Raw genomic sequence first — 23,006 nt, 5'->3', positions numbered from 1 at the left:
TGTTTTTTCTTTTTCCCATAGTCTTCTCTTTTTGCCTTATCTTTCCAGCCCTTAAAATTACTGGAGAGAATTTCACTGTGTTGTAATTTCCAAACCTCTGTCTTTATCCTTTTTCATTCCTGTGAGCCAAAAAGTTTTCTCCAGACAGTTCATATTTTGAACACTATGTAAGCCATGCTAATTCTTTTTTTTTTTTAATTTTATTTATTTATTTATTTATTTAGGCTTTTTGGGTCACACCCAGCAATGCACAGGGGACCATATGGGGTGCTGGGAATCGAAGCCAGGGCGACTGCGTGCAAGGCAAAAGCTGTGCTATCGCTCCAGTCCCCTCCATGCTAATTCTTTAACTTTTCTTTTAAATCTATTTTATTCTGCTGTTGTTCTTTATTCTAATTGTATCATCCATCTAATAATCACCCAAATGAGAAACCCTAGAGTTTTATATTCCTTTCACCTCTCAACATTCAAAAGGCTATCAAATCTTGATATTTCTATCTCAACAGGCCTTTGCTTTTTCATTCCTACTGTCTTTGCCTGTAAGTCATTTTTCTCATATTGACTATTGAAATAGCCCTATGTTTTACTGCCTCCACTTACCATTTATCCGTTAGCATTGCTAACCAAGGTACTTAATCCTTTTAAAACATTTTTTTCATGGTACTTCTCTCATCAAAAAGCTTTTCCCATTGCCTATAAAATAAAATTTAAGATCCTGAATGGGATAGTTATAGTCATACACGATGTGGTCTTAAACATCTTTGTAGCTAACTTTTATATTTATTCCCTATTAAACAAAAGATTCGACTATGCTAATTTTTTGTCTTGTTTGTGCAATTTCTTTTAGCCTAGAGTGATTATCCCCTTTATCCCAATCATTTAGAATGCTACTTATCTTTTAATCCCACAAAACAAGATAATTGATTGTGCATGGGTAAACAGAGAGTATTTGTATCATGATTGCCCAATTTTCATTTGTATATTCTCACATTTTTCTCAGAGAAGAGTAAATTCTTTGAGAGCTCAAGTTAAAATTTAAAACTTTTATGACCCATGTCTTCAAAGGTGGGTCATTAATTATGTGACATTAACTCTTTCAAATTGAAATAAATATTTGTTCATATAGGTATCGTTGCATGTACATGTTTAGACACATAGTATGTTTGTGCATTATATAGGGAATGAAGAGATAAATTTTAGGCATTGGATGTAGCTCTGTGTAGAGTGAATACCTTGTCTGTATGATGCTCTGGGTTTGTTCCCTGGCACCGCCAGAAGGGAGAGTCAAAGGATAATTACCAGCTGGTTTTGCTTTAAATGAGGAATATGAACAACTGAAGCAAGTGGACTGTGTCAAAACTACGGGAAAAGAGTTAGATGGAAAGGAGTTAGAGGAATGGGTGCTGGCCATAGAAGGAGTGAGTAGAGGGTCTCGTTGGTTGTGGAGTGGCACTGGACCTTGGGTGGTAGTAGTGGTGAGAATTCTATAAAGGTGTGAAGTGAAACTCTAAACCTCCAAAATATTGTAAGCCAACAATAAGAGATTTGTATTTAAATACGTGTTAGAATCTTCTTTTTGAAAAGAAAAAATCAGTTAAAAACACTCATTTATTCATTCCAAAGGATAATTTCTTGAGAGGAGACAGCTCCCGTAAAGTTCAGCACCAGCAGCAGAGGAAACCCAGGAAAAAAACCAAGCCTCCTGCACTTACCAAAAAACACAAGAAGAAGAGAAGGCGTGGACCTCGTCGACCCCAAAAACCCATCCCCCCTGCTGTCCCCCAGGGCAACCTCAGCATGCCCACCAGCGTCTCACTGCCAGTGGAGGCCTCTCAGATCCGGTCAGTAACGGCCCCAGAACTTGCCTTTCCTCTACCTGTTCTGAGGGTTCTCTAGACATCTAGCTCTACCAGCTTGGCTGGAGCTCGAACCAGGCTACAGAAGCCACTTGGTGGGTCAGCCGAGGCCATTTAGTTCCTAGTACAGATTTTACCCTAATACCTAACTCGGTTAGATCTGTGAAAGCACTTGATTATATCAAAAAGAGCAGGTGCGAAAATGAAGAATTTAATTGTATACTCTCAGAATGTTCTATTTTAAATATACTTCATATACATGTACGTATGTGTGCATCTTCCGCCACAGATATATCAGCAGAAATCTGTTGCATTATAATTTTGGCAGGAGTACGCATATTCATTTTGATCAAATGAATGAAGTTCTGTTCAACTAAAGTTTTGTGTGCTTACTTAAAAATAATTATTAATGGGCATATTTGAAATTCTGCTAGAATGCATTAAGACCACTTGATTAGCCGAATTGTAGTTCCTTCTACAAATCTAAGGTGAGACCCTCACCAATAAGGAGTTGTCCTCCCTTCGTGCCTGGGGAAAGGTCGCGGGCAGAGTGGCCAGAAGGTGTACATCCTTCTTGCTGCGGTCAGATTTCCTTTGCATAGAATAGGGAGGGAGATTTTTGGGAGTTAGAGTTTCCCAGCTTTCTCTTTGGTGTGCTGGTCCTGGGGGGTGTCGTAGTGATGGTGCAGGGGAAGTGGGGGAGTCACCGTGTCCTCTTCCCCAGGAGCCCGTCCACGCCAGAGCTGAGTGCTGATGAGTTGCCGGATGACATTGCCAACGAGATCACTGACATTCCACATGACTTGGAACTGAACCAGGAGGACTTCTCGGATGTCCTGCCACGGCTCCCTGATGACCTACAAGTGTTTGATTTTTTTGAAGGTAGGGTCAATGTTTTTATCCGAGACACCCGGATTTTGAAATGAGGTTTGTTTTTTCAAATTTTTTAATTTTTTTTTTTTATTTCTAATACCATGATTAATGGTTTCTCATGGACATAATTCCAACACCACATGCATCACCCATCAGCATACCCATCTCCCTCCCCTGAGGAACCCGACCCCTTCCCACCCCCCCACCCCCAACTCAATTGTGTGGATCAGTTCACTCATTATGTTGCCTTTAGATCTTTTTTGCTACCTCGCTGTGTATCTTTAAGTCCCAGATATAAGAGAGATCATTTTGTTTCTGTTCCTTTCATTTTGACCAATTTTAGTCAGCATGATATCCTCTGCTTCCGTCCATGTTACTGTAAATTGCATGATTCTGCATAATATTCCATTAAGTTTTTAAGAAGGAAACTAGTTGTCATTTTTGAAATGTGTTTGCAACATCCCTCTTCATAAGTTAAGATTTTTCACTTTAGTTAGAAAGTATAGCACTGCTCAAACTAGTTTAGGGGTTAGGTTTAGGGTTTTCCTCTCCTTCTCAGAAGGGAAGAAGGTCTAACATCCCAAAGGCTATATAGATCAATTAACAGTGAAACTTCTTTGAGTAATTTTAGCTTTTATTTATTTTAAAGAGAATTTAAAAAAATTCTTACTTCCAGGGGTTGGAGCTACAGTATGGCAAGTAGGGTGCTTGTCTTATATAAGGTCAATCCAGGTTCAATCTCCAGCATCCCATTATGGTCCCTCAAGCATCACCAGGAGTAAATCCTGAGCATCTCTGGGTGTGAACAGAAATCATTTCCATTTTACGCATGCAAGCCCGGTTTCTCCATCTCTGCCAAATCAAGTAGTCTCTTGGGAGTAGCTCTTTGATTATCTCAGACTTAAAAGCCTCTATCCCCTCGGAAGGCCTCCAGCTCTCCTCCCTAAGAGGAATGTGGAGAGAGACTATATGCAGCCATGGCACGGGGGCAGCTGGAAACGCTGGCCTTAGACTAGGGTAGCCCATACTTGCTCGCCCTGGACCCTGCACACTGTGTGCTGAGCAAAGGACACTTTGAAAGTCGAATTTACTGGAGTCACTCAGGACTTGTCCTAATTTTTGTCGTCATGGTGGTGGTAGTGGTTCTGCAGACTGCACCCAGCAGTATCGGTGATGTGAGGGATGCTGGGGTCGAACCCAGGGTCTCACATATGCAAAGCATGTCCTGTCCCACTCAGACACATCCCTGACCCTATGCTTGTTTTTTTGTGTGTGTTGTTGTTTTTGTTGTTGTTGCTTGTTTATTTGATCAAACTTGGGTTGGCAGGCAAGAGCCACTGCACTATCGCTCCCGCCCCTCTAACCTATGCTTGTCCTGATTTTAACACCTCATCTTGTACTTCTCTAAAAAGTACATATTTCCAAATCCAACCAGTGTTTTAGTGGGTTTAAACAAAATTGTTTTTACTCTTAGAATGTCCCTTCCCTTCCCTTCCCTTCCCTTCCCTTCCCTCCCCTTCCCTTCCCTCCCCTTCCCTTCCCTTCCCTTCCCTTCCCTTCCCTTCCCTTCCCTTCCCTTCCCTTCCCTTCCCTTCCCTTCACTTCCCTTCCCTTCCCTTCCCTTCCCTCCCCTCCCCTCCCCTCCCCTCCCCTCCCCTCCCTTCTCCTCCCCTCCTTGCCCCTTACTCCTCTCCTCTTCTGATCCCTCCCCTCTCCTCCCTTTTGTGCCAGAGATTGAATCCAGAGCCTCACACATACAAGGTCAGTCCTGTATCACTGAACCACATCCCTGAACCATAAAATTTTTTTAAAAAAATGAAATCAGCCCATGGACATCTGTTTTCTAAAAATTAGGAATGGGAGAAGAATGAGCCGGAAAGGGTTAGAGAGCAGCTCAGAAGCGTTTGCCAGGTAACCTGTGAGCTGAGTGGAGTATCTGTCCAGGCCTTCCACAGTGGCCCCTGCTGCCGGAGCAGGGGGACCCAGGGGGATTTCTCTCCTCTGGCTCCTCTGAAAAATGAACTGACAGGTTTTGGGGTTGCCAGTTCAGTGACTCCAGGCGGCAGCTCATGTAATCCCATAGTCACTGGTTCAAACTGTAATTCTATAGTTCAAACTGGTGGGCCCCTAACACTTTGACAGGGGTGGGGGGCGGAATTTGCCAACACTGGGATACACCAGCATTAGCAGCCTGGGGACAGTGTGGCATCTCGGCGCTGTCCTGCAGACCAACATTCCGCATTTCCCTTTCCGTCCTGTCCTTCCCCGCCACTTCCCCCCCTCTCCCCCAGACTCTCTTCCCACAGAAAGCTGTGCAGGGTCATTCCAGCGGGTGATCTCTGCGCGGTGGGACGGGTGCATGCCCCACTGACTTGTCCCTCCGTGCCTTGTGTCCACTCAGGAAAGAACGGAGACCTCATCCCGACCACCGAAGAGGCCGAGGAACTCGAACGGGCCTTGCAGGCCGTCAGCTCCCTCGAGTGCCTGAGCACCATCGGGGTGCTGACCCAGTCCGACGGCGTGCCGGTGCAGGAGCTGTCCGAGAGAGGGATCGGGGTGTTCTCCGGCGGCACCGGGGCGTCGGGAATCCCGTCCTTGAGCCGGGAAGTCAACACGGACCTCGGGGAGCTGTTGAACGGGCGCATGGTCCCCGACAATTTCTCCAGCCTCGAGCTGGACGAGAACCTCCTGCGTTCGGCCACCTTGTCCAACCCACCTCCCCCCCTGGCAGGGCAGATCCAGGGGCAGTTCTCTGCCCCCGCCAACGTCGGCCTTACTTCTGCCACTCTGATCAGCCAGAGTGCGCTCGGGGAGCGAGCCTTCCCGGGACAGTTCCCCGGACTCCACGACGGCAGCCATGCCTCCCAGAGGCCACTCCCTGCCCCGCTGCTGAGCAAGGCAGACGACCTAATCACCTCACGACAGCAATACAGCAGTGATCACTCCCACTCCTCGCCCCCCGGAAGCCATTACGACAGCGAGCACGTGCCGTCCCCCTACAGCGACCACATCACCTCTCCCCACACGGCCTCGTTCTCGGGGGACTCCATGGCAGCTACCTTCTCAGCCGAGATGCCCATCATGGCGCCGCACCTGCTCCCCGCCCCGCTCGAGGTGCCCCTGGCCGGGGTGGTGAACCCCAGGACTCACTGGGGCAGCCTGCCCGTCAGCCTGGGCGACGCCTCCCCCTTCAGCAACCTCCTGGGCGCCGACGGGCACCTCCTCTCCACCTCCCTCTCCACGCCCCCCACCACGTCGTCGAACTCAGAGACCACACAGCCTGCCTTCGCCACCGCGACCCCCAGCAGCTCCAGCGTGCTGCCGGGCCTGCCGCAGACCAGCTTCAGTGGCATGGGGCCGTCCGCCGAACTCCTGGCCTCCACCTCGCCCAAGCAGCAGCTCCCGCAGTTCAGCGCCGCCTTCGGCCACCAGCTGAGCGCGCACAGTGGCATCCCCAAGGACCTGCAGCCCAGCCACAGCTCGATAGCCCCTCCTACAGGCTTCACAGTAACAGGTGCCACAGCTACGAGTACCAATAACGCGTCCTCCCCCTTCACCTCCCCCAACTGAGCGCGTCTGTGTGTCGCAGGCAGGTGGGGAGCCTGGCGTTTTCTTTTTTTTAAAAAAAACCTTCCTTTCCTCCTCGGTATCACTCCCCCTCCCCTCCCCCCGTCCCATCCCCACTTCCTCCTTTTCCTAAAGAAGAATTTTCAAACTAGCAGATGGGGACTCGAGGGGAACCCCCCTTTTTCCAGTGAAACAAGTCGCTCCCCCCCCACCTCCGTCCCCTCCCCGCAGTGGACCTTGCTGCAGTGTTCACGTGTGCCCCTGTGCACTGGTGCTCATTCCCTCCCCGCAGGGTCACTGCGCCCCCACCCCACCCCACCCCACCCCCCGTGGTCTCCTTAGTGGCTCAGCACAGTGACTGGATAGAAGTGATTTTTTAGCAGCAAGTCTTAGAAGTGGAAGATACCTCAGATTACCAGTGCCCTTTACTATTTCCTAGAGTTCAGATCAACGCTTTCCCATTCTGTGGCCAGATGACTTGACCTAGGTGGTTCTAGATAGAACGCTGCCCTTCGCAGATGGTGCCCCGGAGAGGCAGCCCGAGGCTCCGGCTTAGCCCCCCCAGCCCCCCGCCGCCGCCGCCGCCGCCGCCGTCCCCACACGAGGCCAGGACTCCATTCCTAATTGTGATCATGTTTCATTAAAAAAGGAAAAAGACTGTCCTTTGACCGCCGGTGTGTGTGTATGTGTGTGCCCACACGTGTGTGTTTGTGCAGGGCAGGGAGCAGCGGGTGTCCCGTTTGATGGTCTTCCTTCCCGCGTTTCCCGGCCTCCCACCGCACGGAAAGGTTGGCCGTGCCCTCCCGCCCTGTAGCCGAGCCTCCCGCGGAGAGAGGGGGCTCGGTCGGGTCCGGAGAAGAGAGGGAGAGGGTCTCCACCACGTCAGTCAGCCGGAGGGGAAACGGAGCCGAGAGCTCAATTCCTGGCAGTGCCATGGGGGCGGGGGTGAGGGCAGGGGGTGGGGCTCAGTGCCACGGGGGGCGGGGCGCAGCGAGGTGGGGGTGCAGCAGTGGCAGGGTGGCTGAGACTCAGACCTGACTGTCATCTCGCCCTTTCAGACGTGCGTTTAAAGGTTTCCCAGTCCCCTGTCATGCAGTCCCTTCACAAAATGTCATGGGTCACGGAGTTGACATGAAAGCGGGATGGGGCCCGTGGATTTGGAAAGACGGGGTCTGTGAACTCCCTGATCCATCTTTTGCTTTTTTTTTTTTTTTTTATGTTTACAGTAGTGATTCTTTGGTAAGACTTGTAAGCTGTTGACGACACTTGTAGGATCAGTGTGCCCGTGGTGAAGTGATGTGTCAGATCTGAAGGATACACCTTTGAAAGTTTCTTTTAAAGCAGAATATAGAAATTAGATATAAGTTTTACTCACCTCTCAGTACTCTTTAAAACAATCTAGGGACTTGGGCTTATGTTTGGAGATTTTTTTTTTTATTTGAAATACCAGGACGTTAGGGTTAAAAATCATAGGGGGTAGTTTAGTAAGTTGGTGACTCTGAGACGAATATGTGTGGTTTCTTTTTTAACCTGCCTTCTCCCGTCCTCCCTTCTCTCTGCCACAAGGCGGAACTAGATTTTAAAGGCATCTGTGCTCGCTTCTGCTGAGAAGTTTCACTGTTCCCCGAGGTATCATTGGCTATTTATACCCGAGTCTAGTCTAATTTACATATATATATTTTAAAAGATGAGTAGAGAGAACATATCTATTAATGATGTGATATAATAATTCATTTGTCAGGGAATATTTGATCTTAATTCCTTTTCAATAGGTAAAGATTTGGATGTATTTTCCTACTTCCTATATGTAATATTCTCTTTATGCCATGCTAATTCTTACCTTCTTTTGAAAGCTTTTCCTTCTCTGCTTTTTAGAAGAATGATTGATCAGCAGGCATTATGCAGATCCCACGTGCCTGAGGTCATGGAGGGCAAGTGTCACATGACTGTATGAAATCATTATCTGCCCTATTTTGTATTTATTAAAGTTTCTTTTTGTGGGCCAAAAATATGTGTAATATATTTAGTTTTTTTCTTTTTAAAATCATGATAGTTGATTGGAAGATTCATTTTAAATAGCTTTGCCTTGTTTGCAGATTGAGAAATTAAGTTATAAGTTATGTCACAAATCAAAATTATATTTGGTGTCACCTTAAATTTTTTTTTTCTGAATGGTGAGAAGAAATAATTTGAATATTTCTCACTTGTGAGCCTATGTTAGTAAACTGTTTTATTTTAATGTACTGTAACAAGATGATTCTGAGTAGTTACCTCTGCTCAAAAGTGTCATTTAGCTCTCTAAACCCTCCACATCTCAGTATAATTACCACTAGAAACTATCCATTCCTAGCGATTTGATGTTGTCTCCATTGTGTGCTAATTAAAGGTTGTAGCAGAGCAACACATGGACTGTCAATTTGAACTTCGCTGGCTGTTTGTCCTGCACAGTGGCTGCTTAAAATTCTTCAGTTATCCAAACTGAGTTTGCAGTAAGTTGCACATTTTATTTGCAAATTTCTGTTTTTATGTGCATTTAAAAGCCCTTTTCTGCTTTCTAGTAAGGAGGCATGAAATGATCAGGAATGTTGCCAGTTATAGCTTCACACCAAAAATGCTGAGTAAATTCGTTTTGTTTAGATGCCCACACGATGTAGCTGAAGAAAGGGCACCCTTAGGAAGTATCTGCATCGGTCTAAGGAGTTAGCAAAAAAAAAAAAAGTTCCCTCCCATTTAGTCTACTTCAAAATAAATCTTGAGCATGCAGTTGGCATGGCTCTTGCTGTTTCTTGTGAGTCCCTTTCTGGAAGAGAGAGGAGAAAGAACGCCTGTGACCCCAGAGATATCCATTACTCTTTTCTTCTAGCTAAGTGCTTCTACCCTTATTAGTTGTAGGCTTTGCTACTGATATTTCAAGAAAGGAGTGTTCTTATTTTTTTTACTCCAGATATATAAACATCAGTGTCTCTTAAAAGAATACTTATGCTATCATAAGGCAATACCAAAATTAAAAACAAACATTATATAAGGTTCTAATTAGGTGAAAAGTAGCTTTTTTCCAGTATTAAACTCATGAGATATAGTGGCAAAGACGCTTCAAACTCTATTTCTGTAGTTCTTTGGGACCATTTTAAGGCCAGTTAGATTGTGTTAATGTGATTTTATTTACCAAGTGGCTGCAGTTAATGGATACATTCTGTGCTCTGAAATTTGAATTCCATTCTAATGTATGTTATTCACTGCTGTGATCTATAGCATTTGAAGAAAAGATGTGTTTTCTCTCCTTTTCTCCTTTACTCTCTGCATAATAGTTAATATTATTTTAATTAAAGTACTTAAGACATTGTTTTTCTCTGTAAAAAGAGCTTAGCAATTTGCACATCTGGGTAGGTTATATAGCTAGTAAACAATCCACAATAGTAAATAGCAATTACACTTAACCCACCAAGTGACAGACTATGCAATGGAAAATTTTTCTAATTACCGTCACATAGCTTATACAGCAAAGGGTGATTTTTCTCTAGTAACCTACCGCGTGAGATAGAACTGCTTTATAAATGACTTCCTGAGCAATTTCATGTTGGCAGGCTATGTGGTGTGTCTGGTGTCCCTCCATGAAAAGATTATAACTTCATGAGAAGCAACTAGAAGGTTTGGAGATCAGGTTGAAAATGATGGGTTTCCCCCTTTCTCCTCCCTTTCTCTTAAAATTTAAAGATAAAATTCTTTATCTTTACCAAGTAATTATTTTTAAGATTTATTTTCTACAGAAACCCAATCTCTCCGCCACAAGTTAAGAATCAGCATTTTCTGTGATGAGCAAACTCTTAAGTCTTTTCATTGTCTGAGCTAAATCTCACCCAGTGTTCCTAGGCCCGAGCCAGAGACTTCTCTGATCAGAAGGAAGTAACGTCTGCTCTGCGCAGGTACCTGCCGGGGGAGGCTGTTGCTCTTCTCCAGGTGTTATGGATAGGTATTTTAAGAACATGAGGATATTAATGACACTAGTTATTTAACAGGTTTGAAATTCATTAGAAAAATGTAGGTGTCCACTTTCCAGTTTCTTCATCCTTAGTTTTAGCCTTTTAAAATTTTATGAAAAAGTAGAGTAAAATTTTTATTAACCTCTATTTTATAATCTGGCACATAGAAAATAACGTAAAGGTCTTCTAAGTCAGCATTTCTCAGCTGGGGTCCATGTGGTCTCCCAGGATATTTCAGGTGAAAACCATCCATCTAAATGAGGGGCCCCCTGGAAGGATAAGGGGGCCATAGGAAGGAGACACAGTTGGAATGGGGCCATGATCAGGAGAAGTTTGAGGAACACTGCTCTGAATGATCAACAGAACTCTGCAGTTTATTGAGGCGATTTTTGAAGGGTTCCTTAAAAAAAAAAAATGCAGTCATACTGAAAAATCTTTATTTGCATCTCTTTCATCACTAATCTCTACTAGAATTTTTTTCCCTGATGAGAAATACATTTCTTAGTTTGCAGGAGAGGAGGGTTGGGGGTAGGGGAGACCTAAGGGGGCCATACACACACACTAACTTTCTTTTGAGTTTCGTAAGCTTTCCAGTATCATATTCTGGCGGGAACCAAAATCTGTATTGAGTAGATTAACCTTTCGAATACTATCTCTCAAACACCAATGAAGAACACATTTGGTATTTGTTAAGCATTTCCCCCCTTGACCAGTGAGTTAGGGACACATCACGACATAATCAATATTATGTTTTCCTTACAAAACAGAACACACACGCACACACAAAACGAGTCGCGTTAATGTGAAACTTGTGGGTCCAGCTTCGCCTTATTTCTGAATGGATAAATCGGCTCCTCGGGCCCGCGTGTCTGTTGCGGTAGCTTCCCTGTCAGCACTGTGAGACGGAGCTGAGGAAAGGCAGGTTGGCTCTTCCCAGAGGCATGTGGCGGGCCCGGGTGGGAGTCTTGGCTGTATCTGGGGGGCCCCCCCAGGGAAGCTCTGCCCGGTGCGGGCAGCTCAGCGGCCACGGCTGAGGTGTGCGGCATGCCCACACAGAGGCCTCGCCTTCCCCGCGTCGGCTTTGGGTTGTGTGTGTGTGTGAGATATGTGATGTGTGTGTGTGTTTGTGTGTGTGTACGTTTGTTTTAAACTGGGGACCACTGAAGTGAGCTCTATACGCACCCAAAGTTCCCCTGAGGAAAAGAAAAGAAAAGGAAAGCAAAGCTCCACAGGCGGTGCCGCAGGGCCCAGGCGCCCAACAGGGGTGCGAGGCCGCGACTGACGGGAGGTTGGGGACCTGGAGGGGGCGGGTCAGTTCCTCTCCGCAGTGATCGTGCTTTTCACTGTGTCGTGTCGAGTATGTCTCAGGGATTCCTTGTGGAAATTAGGGCAGTTTTTAGAAATAAGCAAACTAGTTTTAAGAGAAACTAAAGGTGACTCCACTGAAGAGAGCGCAAGGAAGAGGAAAACCATATTCGGTTGCGCGGCCCACAGCGTCTTGCTCACGACTCTCCCGTTTCTCCCTCACGCTCTCCTCTCAGCTTCAGCAGGCAGCCTCCTTTCCCATCACGCACAGCTTTAAGACTTTTTATTTAAAAGAAAAAAAAATCTCCTTCCCCGACGAGCTTTCAGAATACTTATTGTAGATTTTAAGAGAAAAAGGTATATTAATTTATGCTATTAACATCACCTCATAAATTATAAGTTTTATACTAAAGCTGTATTGAGTGTAATGAATTATGTTGCCTATGTGTTTAATAGCTGAAAAATTATATATGAGCTTTTTCTTTTCTTTTTTTTTTCTTTCTTTTTTTTTTTTTTTTTTGGACAAAACGAACTAGTGAAGCACCTTTTTACACTGGATCTCTGCCGTGTCAAGGTGTATAGCTTTCCTTTGCTACCTTGCAGATAATATAAAATAAAAAGGATATCTTGGGGCCTCAAAATGTAGAACACCTTTAAACCGTGTATTACTGCTCAACTGTTGAGAATCATGTTTCTTTAGTCAATGATCTGTGGTTTACACTTATGATGGCTAGAAGCTTAGTTACAGGGTAAATAGAAATACATAAATCAAGTAAAATTCCCAACTACTATAGCTGGAATTTGTAAACTAAGTTTTTAAGACCTCTTTTATTTCCTATGGATTTATTCTTTACAGTTTAATCTGTAAGTTGGGACATAAAATAGAGAAAATAATAAATCTAGATGTTCTTCTCAGTGTCTTATTCAGGAACTTTTTATCCCTCCTCACTAAGGAATTCCCACTGTGACTTAAATAGAGAATTAAATTGCTTGTGTGCATGTAGATGTCTGTGGTTTTACACACATGCAAAACTATACATTGGGGGCACTTGTGTGAGAGATGAATGTGTGCTTAGATGAAAATAGAGAAAGGTAACAGAATGTATTGTAAAAAGTATGATTTATTTCATTGAGGATATTGGACTTTTTTTCATTGTCTCTGTTGTATAGATGCTCTAAACTTTTCATTATTTTATCTTGTGCTAAAAGGCTAGGTCTAATATCATGTGCATCTTATTTTACCCTTTTGATTAACTTATATTCTGCTTTGCTTTAACAATGGTATGAGAAACAGTCGGTTCTAATATCAACTTCTCTCACTTTTGAACATAAGTATGGGAGAGACAGACAAACCCAGATAAGAGCAGTGTTTATCTATTGGGGTGATGGGACCAGAGATCAACTGAACCTTTATTTAAATGTTAATAATAAATTTATTCATACTCTGAGTTAGAAAATAATTGTTGACATGTCTTTTTTGGGTGAGGTTAAGAAAATGTATAGGCCTTTTTATAAAGAATGCAATTTTTGGATGGGAGTGCTTTGTTCGAACAGTTTGTGGGATCATATATTTTACCATTCATCTTCCAAAGTTGGAATAATTTCACTTATTTCTAAAAAAAATTTTTTTAATTACTCCATTGTATTACATATGAAGTTAGAATGGCCTTCAACTGATATTACTACATTCCTGTATTTTGAGTTCTAAGTTGTCATTTTTGCTGTACATTCATTTCTGGAGTCTGGTGGTCGAAAATAGTCAAAACAGTTTAACAATTTGGTATTAAGTGCTTTGAACACATTTATTTTTAATATAAAAATGTGTGTTGAAAATATATCAAAACAACGTATGATAATACACCCAAAATTTGTAGTTGTTTTTCAAACCTTGTTAATCTTAGATACAGCCCACACCTTAGGGAAGCTTTATATATTGTTCTTTTTTACAGTTGTGTTTTTGCGGCATCTCCCAGTTTCACTCACTCTTGCTTTATAGTTTTTTAAAAATCTGCATATTTCTTGTACATATGCATGCAAATGAAAGAAGGGAGTTTGTATTGGTGCCATTTCTCCCTTCAGTTAGTGGTTAATGGGATTTGCTAGAATAAATTCCCCCTGATTGAAGGGTGAAAATAGACCCTTTTGTGTATATCTGTACAGAGATGTGTATATGAGATGTGGTGGCACTTTGCTGAATGTGAACTTGCCTTGTCAATGGAAAGATTGAGAAGTATTATGTTTATTTATACATTTGTATAAATCTATATATACACGTATGTATATGTGTGTGTATAGATAAAGCTATATACATATATTTCCCTAAAAATGTGTGTGTATAATAGGTAAACAGCCTCTGTTAAGCAAGATTATATGTCTTTGGATTATTCTGTAAAGCAAAAGGAGGTTACAGTCTAGAGTATATCATCAGAGCATACTAAAATGGAAGTCCTTTGGATTATAGTCTTGTTTATGGTTATTATATATTAATTCCTGTCAAAACTACTCTTGCCAACTCTACTGCTCTTCATCTTTTCTGCCTTCTAACTCAGTCTTATCATTTAAAAAATCACACTTCATCATGTTTCTACCCAGGTTTTTTTTTTTTATTACCTTCACAGTTGTTTCTTTTAAAGGTCTTTATCTAGAAGTTTTTTAGAAGATTTAAGTTTTGGTAACATTTTTCCATAGTAATTTGAGAAATTGGTCATGCACCTATCTCAGAAACCAACAAAAAGCCAACACTTAAACAAAGGTAATTTGAAAATTCTACCTTGATAATTTTGGGATATGCTACTTGAAAAAGGTGATTAAGGTTTTATGATATTGGTGTAAGGTTTATTTCATTTATTGTCACTAATTCACCTTTTAAGATATTTGGCTACTCTGTGGTTCAATCATATATTTACCATTTTCATATTAATGGAAACTTACAAAAATCACACATAAGCCTCTTGAATTTTATTACTCATTGTACTCATGATGAAATGGCTTTAATGAATTCTTTCCTCTCTTTTGATTTTCTCACATCTGCGACATTCTGTTTTAACTTTGCTGCAGCTCTCTAGAAAACTTGCATCCTTATATATTGTGCCTTTAAAGCTCTTATGCACACACAGAAAAAGTGTATTTATACATGTTGAAGCATGTGTACATATACTTTCGTATATACTCACACAGTATGTCTCTAGTATATATTGTGGGAGTGGATATATAGATATTCAAAGGCAATGAAATGTTGCTCTCGAGATATATATGTATATAAATAGTGTTGATATACTGTATATACACATGTATATGTATGAGTTTTAAATGGCAATCTTTTACATTTAGCAAATTGCTGCCCCTACTGGAATATTGTCACTACAGTGGCAGTTGTATGTAATGATTTTTAAAGTACATTATCAAAAATTATTTAAAAGAACATTTAGAAGTGTCATCTGAAGACATCACATATTATTTATTTATCTTCCTTTTCCCTTTATTTTTATTTGTTTTTGTTTCCTTTTTAATGGAGAGGGAGACTGTCATTTTAATAATACCATCTGTTCCATGGGAGTAAGAACGAGCTGAAGATTCATTTGGGGAACCTTACCCGTTCCCCCTTTCTTTGAAATGGAGATGTGTACCACAAGCCAGCCTGTTTATTTCAGTTCTAAAGTAATCCGAACATTTCCATTAGTGTCTGTCATCTACCATCTCCTAGATCAACTTAATTCACCAATTTGCCTCTTTCTTTCATTAATAAATAATGATCATTGAGATCATTTTGCCTGGGGGAAGTTAACTACTCTCTAGCTGCAGGGAAATATATCTATCACCTTATTGTTATACTGCCTTGTTCAGAATTCAAGTTTGAGAGAAGGCAGCTCTCTCAGTGAAGCTGTCTTATGCATGTTTTGCTTTCATTGAGTTAATGCTCTTCCCAGACTGTTCTCTTCAAAGAATTCCAAGCTTGCATATTTACTTAATTAACATAGATTTAACTCTTATTCCCCAACAACTGCAGGTACTTTTATTGAGTATATCAATTTGACACACTGAATGAAAGAATTTTAAGAAAAACACTGTTCACTTTTATGTTGTGATGAGTTAGTTGGCAGCAAGATTACATTTCAAGATGTACCTTACAGAGAGAGGAAAGTAGATAGACAATCCTAAATGTTAAGATGGTGTTTCAAATGACAGTTAAGGAAGAGTAGCCCTAAAGAGTAAAATAGAAAAGTTGGGGTTTAAATTATTTCAGAGTAGCTTAGCTAGAACTTGATATCAGAAACAGCCTTTAACTGAAAACCTCTTGGCAGTTGAGTGGTACTAACTAGAGTACTGAAGTGTAGGTTGATACCAAGTTGCAGTGGGAAATCAAAGGTGAGGCAGCTTGTTTGAAAGCAGTAATTGTCAGGCTGCACAGTTTTTTAAAAAATAACTGCACGGTAGCAAGGAAGGCTAGCAGTTCTCTAAGCCCTTCTTTTTTCAGTGTTCTCATTCACCTTGGCACACAAGTATGTTTAATAGGCTATATGTCAAAAATATTTACAACTTTAAAAAAAGGCTTAAAGGGAACTTACAAACTGAGAATCTTCTCTGTATTCGTGGTCATGGCTAGAAACTTTGGTGCACAAAAGCTAGGAGCCTCTGGTTTCTGCAGACTATAGGGGTAAGAAGACAATGGAGGGGCGGTTTGGTAAGCACCCCAGTTCTGCAAGAAAGGCATAAATGATGTCAGGTGAGGTATAGTTGCTGGGGGAGGCCACACTTTGGGATGTGAAGGGCTTTTAGTTTGTAATTTCCCTTTAAATAAGAAGAAATGGCTCACATTTTCCATATATATCTCAATGAATGTACTGTATTACTGTTTTAAAAATTTGATGAAATAATAATGGATTGGTCTCCTTTTGTTATCTGGTCCTTGTTTAATTTGTTTAAGGGTTTTTGTATACAAAAGTTTACATTTTTATGTATATTTTTCTTGTGTAAAAACTGATGTAATATGTGTATAAAACACTGTATGTATTATCTGTATATAGTGTGACAAAATGATTTTTCTTTCTTTTGGATGTATTAATAAATCTTGCTGTGAAGTAGCCCTGTTTTTTGTATACTTTATTTTGGATGTTGATGAAAGCTACTAATCCAGGGTAGATATTTCCCCTTTTGTTATTTAAATAGGATAAATCCTTACATATATATCTTATGTTTTATTAAGAACTGTGTTTAATCATAGTTTGTTATGGTTATTTTGATAATGATGTTATTTGTAATGGTGGTGGGTTAATGCTATCCAGGGTGACTTTAATATGGTATCCAACTTTGAGAACCAACCAAAAGTTGCACTTGAAATTGTTCTATTCTGTAATGGATATCTTATAAGCCAGTTTCTATTTTATCTAATCAAAAGTTTAGAAAAAAAAAAGAAAAAAAGCATATACAACAAACCATTTTCTTTAAAACATTACCAAGTGCTTACCTTGTGACTTCTTGGAATTGAGTTGTTCTTTCTTTTTTTAATATAGATTGGAAGTTTCCATTTCCTGTGCTGTCTTTTGTTGCTGATGGGTTTTGTGCTACAAATACGGGCCAAGACAAGATTTGCAATAAAATTAGTAATCATCTGAGCACACATTCTTTTTATAAAGATAAACTTTTTGTGGGGGAGATGGTATTTCAATTTGTTTTGTTTGGTCCCTAATCAAGGGATAGTTAAGATACTTCTGAAAAACTGTACTTTGCTTTTCTAAAAGAAATCAACATTTTGCCGGCTGGGAAGAAAGCTCAAAGGGCTGGAACACATACTTTGCACATACTTTGCATTCTAGAGCCCTGGGTAAGGATTCAACCCCCAGTACTGCATGATCAAGTACCAAGCATTGTCAGGAGCAACTCCCAAACACTGAGTTGGGCATAACCCCCAGGCATCACTGACTGTCACCCTAAAAACAAAAAGATGAATCTAGACTGGATTCTACATTTGAAAGCCTGCCATATAGTAGGAGGGACTGGAGCGATAGCCCAGCAGGTAGGGCATTTACCTTGCACACGGCTAACCCGGGTTTGATTCCTCCATCCCTCTTGGGGAGTCTGGCAGGCTACGGAGAGTATCCCTACCACACGGCAGAGGCTGGCAAGCTACCCAGGTCGTATTCTATATGCCAAAACCAGTAACAAGTCTCCCAATGGAGACGTTACTGGTGCCCGCTCAAGCAAATCGATGAACAGCGGGATGGCAGTACTACAGTGCAGTGCAGGGTAGGAGAAAGTATGCAAAACTGTCCAAAAAAAGCAATTGTGAGAATGCTTACAAGAGGATAAGTTCATGTCAGGAATCATCTCTATGATTTCCAGCCAAAGAAGAGACAATCTCATGGCAGAGAGCACTTAAAACTGGTATTAATAAGTAGACAGTATATAGACCTTCAGAAGTGGAGAAAGTATTTGAATGGAGAAGCAGTTGGTATTCAGGATGCCTTATAATTTGTATAAGGAACCGGAGCAATGGAGTGACGAGTGTAATGCATAGAGGAGCTTGGGATAGGCTGGAATAGCTGATATGCTCAAGAGCATGATTGTGACAGGCTGCAGGGCATTGTGAACTCGGGAACACTGGCAACACTGGCAGCAGAGTTTGGGAGATGAGGTTTGTAAGTACAGATGTGAGGCAGAAGGAGGCTCCTCAACAGGTTAGTTAAACAACCTCAAAACTCAGCAAACAGGTCAAGTAAACAGTAAACAGGTAAAGGAGAGAGTCAAAGAGATTTGGAAACAGGACCCAGAGATGAAATTAGAGGTTGAAGCAGATGCTCCCCACGTGTGAGGCCTAGGTTTGATCCTCCACCCCGACCCCCACTCTTACCCCACACGAAAGAGAGCAGGAGCAAGGGAAAGGTTTCACCCAGGGTTCTTCGGAGAATAATATCAGCTGTAGAAGGGAGGGGTGGAACCGACTCCCCACACAGTGGCTCTCAGGAAGCTGATGAGTTCTAGATTATAATGCACAGTGTTACATTGGAAGCAAGGACATCCGGGTCAAAATGCAAAGAGATGGTTATTGAAAAGAAGCTCAAACTGATGATACCCCGGATTGTGTACGACAGCTGATGGTTGGAACCAACTACATCATTTAGAAGAAAAAAGACAAATTTTACAGAGCAGTTCACTGTAATCTGCTATTTTATTTATAAGCCCTGGGCTCCCCGTGTTGGATCCTTCTGCTGTTTGGTAAGACGTTGACCTCCCTGGGGAAGAACCTCGTAGGTCTGTCTGCAACTCTGATGGCTCTCACATGTCAATCTCCTACTGCTTCCTGGGGGCCTCCACCTCCACATTTGCCCACCCCTATAAATTCAAGTCATCTAAATCCATACTTAGCATTTCCCCATGGGGTGGGGGGAATGGGCACACTCAGCAGATCTTGGGAGACACTCCTGGTGTTGATCAGGGGACCATTTGGTGCCAAGGATCAAATTTGGGCCTCCCACATGCAGAACATGCATCCAACCTTTACAATCTCCCTACCCATAAATCAATCCATCAGAAATATGCTTTTACCCTGATACAATTTAAAACTCCATAATCTGTTACACTTCAATTTCATTTCATTAATTTAACATTTTTCTTTCTTTGTTTTTCATTGGAGTGCCAGGAACCAAACCCAGGACCTTGCATATGCAAGGCAAGGGCTCTACCTTTTTAACCAGCTCTCACTTAGATTTGGGGGTGAGGGGGAGAGCATGTGGCTTGGGGGCGACTCCTGGAAGTGCTCGGGGTTTACTTCTGGCCCTGTGCTCAGGAGTCACTCCTGGAAATGCTTAGAGAACCTAATGCAGTGTAGAGACTGGACCTGAGGTCAGCTGCACACAAGGCCATGCCTTGACTTCTGTACTAGCTTGAATTTCACTTGGATTTTTAGTTCTTGTTCTTTTGCTCACTCATTCATTCAGCAAATAGAAAGGCTCCCTTCTCCATGCTGGAATCTTCTGTCAATTCCCAGCAATCTATCATTGGGTGACTAGATTACACATTTCCCAACTACTCTCCTGCTTCTCTCTTTCCTCAAATCCTTGGCATGTACTTTTGCCACACTGGCTTTCTAAAGGTTCTCCAAAGTTCACCAAGACTTGTTTATGATGCTGGGCCTGAACCCCTTGATACAAATTCCTTCCTTTCTCCATTGGAAGGTCCCCACATAGCTTGGGTGTCTAGGCTCCCCATAAACCTATTGGAACCAAACCCACTGTGTGACCACCAGGGAGGTCTCTTCAGGGCTTCTCTGATCTGGGTGGTCTGACCTGGGTGCCCAGGAAGCCTTCCTTCTCAGAGAAATCCTTACTCACTCTCCATAGTAGCACTTACTTCTCACAAACTGTAGCACTGTCACTGTCATCCCGTTGTTCATCGATTTGCTCGAGCAGGCACCAGTAACATCTCCATTGTGAGATGTGTTACTGTTTTTTATTTTTTTTGGGGGGGGATATCAAATACACTGCGGGTAGCTTGCCAGACTCTGCCATGCGGGCGGGATACTCTAGGTAGCTTGCCAGGCTCTCCGAGAGGGACGGAGGAATCGAACCCGGGTCGGCCGCATGCAAGGCAAATGCCCTACCCACTATGCTATCACTCCAGCCCTCTCACAAACTAAATGTAGAATATTTCCCTATCTGGAGAGGTGGAGGTTCTGGGTCATACCTGGTGATACCCAAGGGCTACTTCCTGTTCAGTGTTCAGGGGTTGTGCCTGGCAGTGCTTGGGGGATCAGGTGGTGCTGGACTTCCTGCTTGCAAGGTCTGTGTCCCAGTCTGCTGAGTCTGGTGCCTGTCTCCCTAACTTTTATCTTTCTCTGTCCTGTGCCTCTTTAACACCTGCCATACTGAGAAAGGATCACTATATTTCTCAACAAGTAGGGAAGGGATGGGAGAGGAATATGATGTGTCTTTTTATTTGTTTCTATTTTATTATTAATTTAAATTAATTTTTTAATTTTAGAGCAATACCAGAGATGATCAGGAGCTACTCCCAGCTCTGTCCTCAGGGGTCACTCCTTTCTGTGCTCAAGCAGTGCCAGGAACTGAACGTGGGAATCCTGTGTGCAAAGCATGTGCTCCAACCCATGGAGCTTTCTCTTTGGCCCAAAAGAAATAAGTCAATCCACTTATTATTATTTTATGTATTTAATAGGCGGTCTCCCCAGCGGTGGTCAGGAGGCTCCAGGGCCACTCCTGTGATGCTTGACCCACCAGGCCAGATTGCTTGCCTGTGCTTAAGTTGTGTTTGCACACATGTTAACGGCACTTGTACTCAACCAGTTGTGGTGATCTTGCACTTTCTCTTTGTAATACTTGCTGGGGGTCTCCATGGTGCTCACATGCATTCATTTTGGGGGGATGTAGATTTGGGGGCAATGCATGGTTCTCTGGGCCTACTCCCGGCTTTGTGCTTGAGTGTCACCTCATCATGTAACTGCCAGGAATGATCCTTGAGCACAGAGCCAGGAGTAAGCCTTGAGCTCCTGGCAGTGCTTAGCATACAAGATGCAGGGCTTGAACTCTTGTTAACGCCACACAAGGCAAGCACCTTAACACTTGTACTATCTCTTTAGTCCAATTTTAAAAAATCAATTAGAATTTTAAATGTTACAGCATTTGGCCTGGAGGGTAGGGTGTTTGCCTTGCATGTGGCCGACCTGGGTTCGATTCCTCCACCCCTCTCGGAGAGCCTGGCTAGCTACCAAGAGTATCTCGCCTACATGGCAGAGCCTGGCAAGCTACCCGATGTGCCAAAAATAGCAACAACAAATCTCACAATGCAGACGTTACTTGTGACCGCTCGAGCAAATCAACAAGCAATGGGATGACGGTGTGTGATCATAGCATTTAAATGTTATTATAGCACGGAAGAGCCTGGCAAGCTCCCCGTGACGTATTCGATATGCCAAATACAGTAACAATAACAGGTCTCATTCCCCTTACCCTGAAAAGAGCCTCCAATAGTTGGGGAAAATGAGTAAGAAGAGGTTGCTAAAATCTCAGGGCTGGGATAAATGGAGACATTACTGGCGCCCACTTGAGTAAATCGATGAACAACGGGATGAGAGTGACAAAGTGATACAGTGAATATAGCATAGGAAATATGGTTCTAACAGTGCTACTGTTCATGATATTGGTGTACAAAGTTACTACACCACCATACTTATTTTACTGAAGCCACATTAGTTTATAACATTGTAAGTTTCAGTGCTCGCTTGGGCAGCACATATACTAAAATTGGAACGATACAGAGAAGATTAGCATGGCCCTTGTGCAAGAATGACACGCAAATTTGTGAAGCATTCCATATTTTTGGACTGCTTCATGAGCGGAGGGGAGAAGGCAGATGGACTAGAGAAGGGATCACTAAGAAAATGATGGCTGGAGGAACCAATTGGGATGGGAGATGCACGCCGAAAGTAGATAATGGACCAAACATGATGACTTCTCAGTGTCTGTGTTGCAAGCTATAATGCCCAAAAGTAGAGTGAGAGTATGGGGAATATTGTCTGCCTTAGAGGCAGGGGGAAGGTGAGAAAGGTGGGGTATACCCGGGATATTGGTGGTGGGGAATGTGCACTGGTGGAGGGATGGGTGTTTGATCATTGTGAGATTTTAACCCAAACATGAAAGCTTATAACTATCTCACGGTGATTCAATAAAATTAAAAAAATTAAAAAAAAACATTGTAAGTTTTAGGTGTTTATCATAATTTGAAATCTGTATGTTCTACATGATAATCACCAAAAAAGGTCACCCATCTCACTGTAAATTGACCTTCATTTATCTGCCTTCAAAAATGAAAGTGTATTTACCCTTCTATCCCACCAGAGTGTCTGTCTCTTTGTAGAGCATTAAGACCATCTGAATTCTGTCAAAATAGAGAGCCCCATATTATGGTGCAAGCTCTTCAAACGCACACTGATGTAACAACGCAGAGTAGTTTTGTTGAATATTTTGTTAATTAACCTTTCAAATTATTTGTTCTAAAGAGCCTCAACCAGGTGACTGGAGAGATAGAACAGCAGGTAAAGTGCTTGTCTTGCACACGACTGAGCCCAATTTGATCCCTGGCATCACATAGGGTCCCCCCCAAGTCAGGAGTGATCCCTGAGCGCAGAGCCAGGAATGAGCCCTGCGCACCACCAGGTATTGCTCCAAGTCAAGCAACACAATTTGAACCCAGGCCAATTCAAAGAGCTCAAGTGAAGGCCTTGCCTGAGTGAGCCCCAGATCCACTTGGTCTGGACCTGTGTGCCACCAGGGGCAGACTGTTCCTTTAGGTAATGTCCAAAAGCTCCTTGGCCAAGGAGGAGCCATGTCAGACCAGCACTCTGCTCTGACTGCCCTGGCCCACTCGCCAGGGACTGGCCCAACGGGCACGCCTCTCCTTGTGCCTGTTTTCACTG

The 23,006-nt window shown here is 42.8% G+C and overlaps 1 protein-coding gene and 1 non-coding gene across 8 annotated transcripts in view; both read left to right on the top strand.

The window, feature by feature from the left end:
* INO80D (INO80 complex subunit D) overlaps positions 1 to 17,188 on the top strand; it is an 81,688-nt gene extending 64,500 nt beyond the window's left edge. For all 7 annotated transcript variants that reach the window (XM_055120525.1, XM_055120524.1, XM_055120519.1 and 4 more), the window contains 3 exons: positions 1,624 to 1,841; positions 2,581 to 2,738; positions 5,131 to 17,188. In XM_055120525.1, the coding sequence (XP_054976500.1) occupies positions 1,624 to 1,841; positions 2,581 to 2,738; positions 5,131 to 6,299 (1,545 nt within the window). In that variant the 3' untranslated portion in view covers positions 6,300 to 17,188. The remainder of the gene's footprint in view (positions 1 to 1,623; positions 1,842 to 2,580; positions 2,739 to 5,130) is intronic.
* A 4,616-nt stretch (positions 17,189 to 21,804) lies between these two features.
* On the top strand, positions 21,805 to 21,911 carry LOC129400421 (U6 spliceosomal RNA). The gene has a single exon (XR_008627664.1). It is a non-coding gene; the product is annotated as a U6 spliceosomal RNA (small nuclear RNA).
* The last annotated feature ends 1,095 nt before the right edge of the window (positions 21,912 to 23,006 follow it).

The sequence above is a fragment of the Sorex araneus genome, chromosome X (assembly GCF_027595985.1).
Source record: "Sorex araneus isolate mSorAra2 chromosome X, mSorAra2.pri, whole genome shotgun sequence".
Classification (NCBI taxonomy): Eukaryota; Metazoa; Chordata; class Mammalia; order Eulipotyphla; family Soricidae; genus Sorex; species Sorex araneus.
The sequence above is the reverse complement of the archived record's forward strand: the minus strand, read 5'-3'. Positions and strand labels throughout refer to the sequence as shown.